The sequence below is a fragment of the Populus trichocarpa genome, chromosome 5, assembly GCF_000002775.5.
Source record: "Populus trichocarpa isolate Nisqually-1 chromosome 5, P.trichocarpa_v4.1, whole genome shotgun sequence".
NCBI classification, from domain to species: Eukaryota; Viridiplantae; Streptophyta; class Magnoliopsida; order Malpighiales; family Salicaceae; genus Populus; species Populus trichocarpa.
In genome coordinates this window covers 14,805,203-14,810,627 of record NC_037289.2, presented here as the reverse complement: position 1 = coordinate 14,810,627, position 5,425 = coordinate 14,805,203, and the positions used below count along the sequence as shown (strand labels likewise).

The following is a 5,425-nucleotide window of genomic DNA, read 5'->3' as shown; positions in this document are numbered from 1 at the left end:
ACTTGTACAAACGGCGAAGACTGATCCAAAACTCTGGTCCCACAAAACAGCAATCCTTAGCCGTTGGATAAAAAACTCCCGCAGTCAAACCCAACCCCCCGTCTAAAAGTAGAAGTAAACCCTCACTCTTTCTCCTCCCTCAAGGATCCACCACCATTTCCCGGTTAGTAATCTCTCCACCTCTCTCTTTTCTTGTACTTGAATAATTGTTTCAAATTCTCGTTTGGTCTTGATTAACGAAAGTTTCATTTATAAAAAAGAAGAAAGAAAAAACTATATCAAGGGCAATTAGTTTAAATAAATCAACCAGTTTATATCTCCTGAAAAATTTGTTGGAAATTTCATTTCTGTTCTAAAATTACGTTTTTTCAGTTTAATCTAATATCAGTTTTGCTTATTTTGAATATGATGTCTCAAATGTTTATAAATAGGAGTCTACCCTCGTTAAGGGGAAATCTTCCTGGTGATAAATTCCAAGAGCTTGTGTATTGAAAGTGTAATGGTGGACCCATGGTGGTCTTTATTGGGTGCAGCAATACCTGCTATAATTGCAGGGCAAGCATTGAGGATGAAGAAAAGAAGAGCTGATGAGCAGAGGTTAAAGAGTGCTAGAGGCCGTGAAAAGAGCTCCGATGAAATTTTTGTTTGCGAGAGGGTATGCACTTCGAAGAGGATGCTAAAGAAGGTAGGTGCATTATCTAAAGATCCAACTATTGATACTTGTGTGACTGTTTGTGGTGTTTCTGAGCTCGATGCTTGTGCCGATGCGTGTGCCAGAACTGTTTGTGTTAATCAACACCAAGTGCCTAACTGGAATGATATTTGCCTTCGGAGGTGCCAAAGTGAGTGTCTTAGGCTATCCAGATCCTTTGAAACTTCTTGAGAGGCTCTTGTACCGTGTCTGTCGTTTGTCTTGGATTTACATAAAGTTTAGTGTAATTTACATTTCCTCGAGGAATTTGATGGAATACTTTGTTCAAAATGGAAATGGAAAAGGAAAAGGAAATTAGCATTTTCTTTGGTTTTGGACATGCTCACGAACTGTTCGACCAATTGTCTACGGACCTTTTCCTCTCTATTCTGGTTCTTGGGAGGAAAAATTAGGTCCATTCTTTTGCTATCGAGTACTTCTGTTCTGATTATCTTCTTTTAGTTTTCAAGTGTTACTGTATTCTTTAAAGGAACTCGCCTGAATATGATATGCGTACTCCTCGTAGAAACTGCCTTTGCATTGCTTCTACTTTATAAGCTCCACGTGGAAAAGAAAAGAAAAAACAATTAACGAAATGCTCTTTCATCTATAGGTTGAGGTTTCGCCATTAGGCTATGTGATGTCCAACTGATCTTATCATCATACCATGGATAAACGCCCAGACTTGTAATCAGTGGTGGAGTTAGGGGTTTTTTTTAGATGAGAGAATAAATTATTCATAAATATTATATTATATAGAAACTTGTTAGAAATCAATTCAAAACATATATATACCAACTCATATCAAGTAAAATTAATTTAAAAATATTTTTAAAATGAGAAAACTTACATTATGGTTGTTTTCTTCAAGTTTTCATATTTTAAAACCGTTTCATAATTAATTTTGTTATCAATCTTATTAAAGATATCTTTTTCAATGTATACAACTAAATTGCCATTTATCCACTTATCTCACATCCTATTCCGCAATCTATTCTTGACAATATGCATAACAGAAAAAACTCTCTCCACTGTAACAGTTACAATTGGTAGAAGTAATGACAATTTGATAAACATATATACTAATGGAAATATCAAATTCTTCTTTGTTTTTACCATTTTCTCTACAAAACTAGCAATACCTTCAATACTAGAAAACTCATCATTACAACGTAGATCAATAATATACGTATCAAGTTGGTCACCAAGTACCATAAGGTCCACTATAGAGAATTCATTGGGATAAAAAAGAGTAAGACGAATAAGCTTTTCTTTGTTGAAAGTAGAGAAAGAGTCACTTGGGTTTAAACATGCCACACAAAGAAGTAACTTTGTTCTCGTCTCAAAATGATCATCCAACTTAGTAAGTTGCATGTCAATGATATTGTTAAACAATTCATAACGGAAATGGTGTAGGTTTGTAATCCCTTGAGATTTTCGCCTTGAATACCCACGGAGCTTGTACTTATCATTCATGTTTAGAATATCAATATCATGTTTGATGCAAAAAAATGACATTTCTTCGAATAAGGATTCCCAATCATTCTCTCATCATTTTGAATCATTCCTTTGATGTTTTCAATAAACTCACAACATTTTCTATGTCTTGATCTTTTCTTTGTAATGCTTGTGAGAACTCATTAGTAACTGCTAGTATCATTCTCAAACAATGAAGCATGAACACAAAATTAAATGATTCCATAATATATGTTAAAACGATTGTTTTCATTCTCTATTCTGAGTTCATCCCATCCTCCCTTATAATCTTAAGCACATCAAGAATTGATGAAAACATTACAAGTAGACGAATAATTGTAACATAGTGAGAGCCCCAATGGGTATCACCATACATTCTAAGAGAAGTTTTTTTATTCAAGCCTCGTCCACTATAAATTTCTCTATTTTCAAGTCCTTCAATAATTCTAGCATATTGTTTTTCTCTAATCACCTCTATCCTTTTACATGATGCTTCAATTATGTTTATAATGCTAGAAATGAAATTGAAGACATCTCCAACTTCATTATGCTTCTTTGTAATAGCACAAGAGTCAATTGAAGTCTGTGAGCAAAACAATATAGATAGTATGCACTTGGATTGCTATTTAGAATAAGTGCTTTCAAGCCATTAAACTCACCTCGCATGTTACTAGCTCCGTCATATCCCTAACCACGCAATCTTGATATGCTTAGCCCATGTTTAGAAAACAAAGCTTTAATAGCTACCTTGAGTGAACTAGCAGTTGTATCTAACACATGTTGAATGCCAAGAAAACATTCAATTATATGTTCATTGTTGTCTATATATCGTAGAACAACTGCCATTTGTTCCTTGATTGATACACGTGACTCATCAATTAAAATTGAAAATAATAAGTCACCTAGATCTTTGATAATCACATTTGTAATCTCCTCTACATCAGCTTGAGTAATGTCTTTTTGAATATCTGGAGAAGTCAATTTATTATGTCTAGGAGCTTCACTGAAAGTAACTCTTTTAATAGCTTCATTATTTATGAAAAGGAAATGCAAGAGCTCTAGATAATTTCCTTGGTTGCTTAAATATTCACATTCATCATGGCCACGAAATGGAAGTCCTTGGTGTAGTAAAAAATGAGCACACTCTATTGAAGCATTCAATCAAGTTCGATAATCACTTTGACTCTTTACTGTCTGCTCGGATAACAAAGTCATGATACTTTATTTTTCATTCATCAAATTCTCACATTTTATCTGAGCCCTATTGTGACTACTATTAGACTTTCTAATATGAAGATCAAATCTTTCCCTTTTTTTTTCAATTTGAAAACCCATCACCTACAAACAAATCAACACCCCCTTTTGACTTGAAGACGTAACAATACAAGCAAAATGCAGCATCTTTGGCTATGTTGTACTCTAACCGTGTTGAGTATGCACCAAACCAAGACGAATTAAAATGTCATAGTGTTGATATATTCCCAAATTGTTTTTGAGGAAAATCACAACGTGAATGTTGACAAGGACCCTTTTGTAGATAAGCTCTTCAGATTGTATCCCTTTCATTTACATGGTATTCATAAATTGGTCTTTTTAAGCCAGGGTCAGCAAGGAGAGTGTCGAGGTTGATTTCAATATGACTTTTCTTTGAACTGGATTGAGTTACATGACTTGAAGCTTTGAATGAGTCTTTATCCTCAAGGGATTTACGCTTAAAATACTTGTCTAGTGACACGTTAATTTAATTGATGAACTTGCTGGTTTTTTTTTATCATCATTAATGTCTACATAATAATTAACACAACTACATAATAATTCGTTGTTAAACAAAAGTCAGTTGAGTTACACAATAATTCTAAATCTTTCATATGAAATTCATAGAAAAATACATATCAATTCATCAAAACTCGTTTCAATTCATATCTATATGCATATAATAAGTATGTTGATTAAATTAACCTAATCATTTCTAGACACACACAAAAAAACTATATGAACTCACTAAGTCAAATATGTGAAACAAGTTTTAATACTACTCTAGTTTCAAATAAGAGAAAATACCGAGAGAAAAAAAGTGTAGCTTATGAGATTTAAATCCATGCCCTCTCCTAACTCCAAGTATCTCATTAACAACTAATTTACAAACAAATATGTGATATATAATGACAATCAATATATTATAGTTTGATTTATCACCATAATTAATCCATGATTATAGTGAATTAAGAGACCTTAGTTAAATTTAAATCAAGCTCTAATCCAGGTTGGACTACCATGCTAAAAACAAAATGAAAAACCATATTGTTTGCCTAGTGTCTGTGTAAGAGGAACATTGCTTGAAAAACATGCTTTCTACTTGATATTTAACTTACAAACAAATCATGTGAAAATGTTAAATTTCAATAAACTACTCTGCCAATGCAAGAGATGCCAAGAATAGTGGTTTTGTATGAACATTAATTTATTCCTTTATAATAAGAAAAGAAACATTTAATTGATTAAGTTAGTAGATTCCAACATTTATTTTGAACATATTTGAACATATTCATATCAAAACCCCTAAATTATCATAAACCCTAATATTTTTAATAACTAATTATAAAAGAATAAAATTAAAATTAGACAATGAAACAAATAGAAAAGATGAAGGAAATTTACCTAAAGTATAAAGTAAAAGAGGTTACTTGCTTAACTGGACTTGAAGAGAAATTTGCATAAGGGAGAGAGGCAAGGAACAACAGCTCAAAAGGAAAAAAGGGCTCTCGGTCGGTTAGTTAGTAGAAGAAAAAGAAAGAAAAGGGTAAAGTTTGGGGTAATGAGACATACCCCTCACCAAACTATTATATTAATATTTTAATATAAAAAATATTTTAAAAAAAATTAAGGGGGCAACTGCTCCTTTTTGCCCCTATGCGGCTTCGCCACTGCTTGTGCTTTAGAATGCATTTTTGTTGGGTTATTTATAGTCAGTTTCCATGCATGGTTACTTAATTTCCAACCAAAAGTGCCATAGAGGCATATATTTAGAGGACTAACTATCTTTTCTAGCCCTTCTCTATTGTTTGCAACAAGACATAGCACGATCGACATTCGTATAATTGGAAAAACAACATTTACTTATTTGCACCATTGGTATAGGTAGTTTCTAGCTAATTGGCGAAAATTTTCAAGTTAAAAGTAGTAAAATAAGCATGCATACTCCTCCTAGAAGACTCCAATGAAACTTAATTGTGCCTATTGCAAATGTTCTTCATTGAG

At 32.8% G+C, this 5,425-nt stretch overlaps 1 protein-coding gene across 1 annotated transcript; it reads left to right on the top strand.

The window, feature by feature from the left end:
• Window positions 1–1,015, top strand: LOC7468857 (uncharacterized protein At5g64816). Its single transcript, XM_002307306.4, has 2 exons — window positions 1–163; window positions 432–1,015. The coding sequence occupies exon 2, from the start codon at window positions 500–502 to the stop codon at window positions 881–883; it is 384 nt and encodes a 127-aa protein (XP_002307342.1). The 5' UTR covers window positions 1–163; window positions 432–499; the 3' UTR covers window positions 884–1,015.
• Window positions 1,016–5,425: the final 4,410 nt, after the last annotated feature.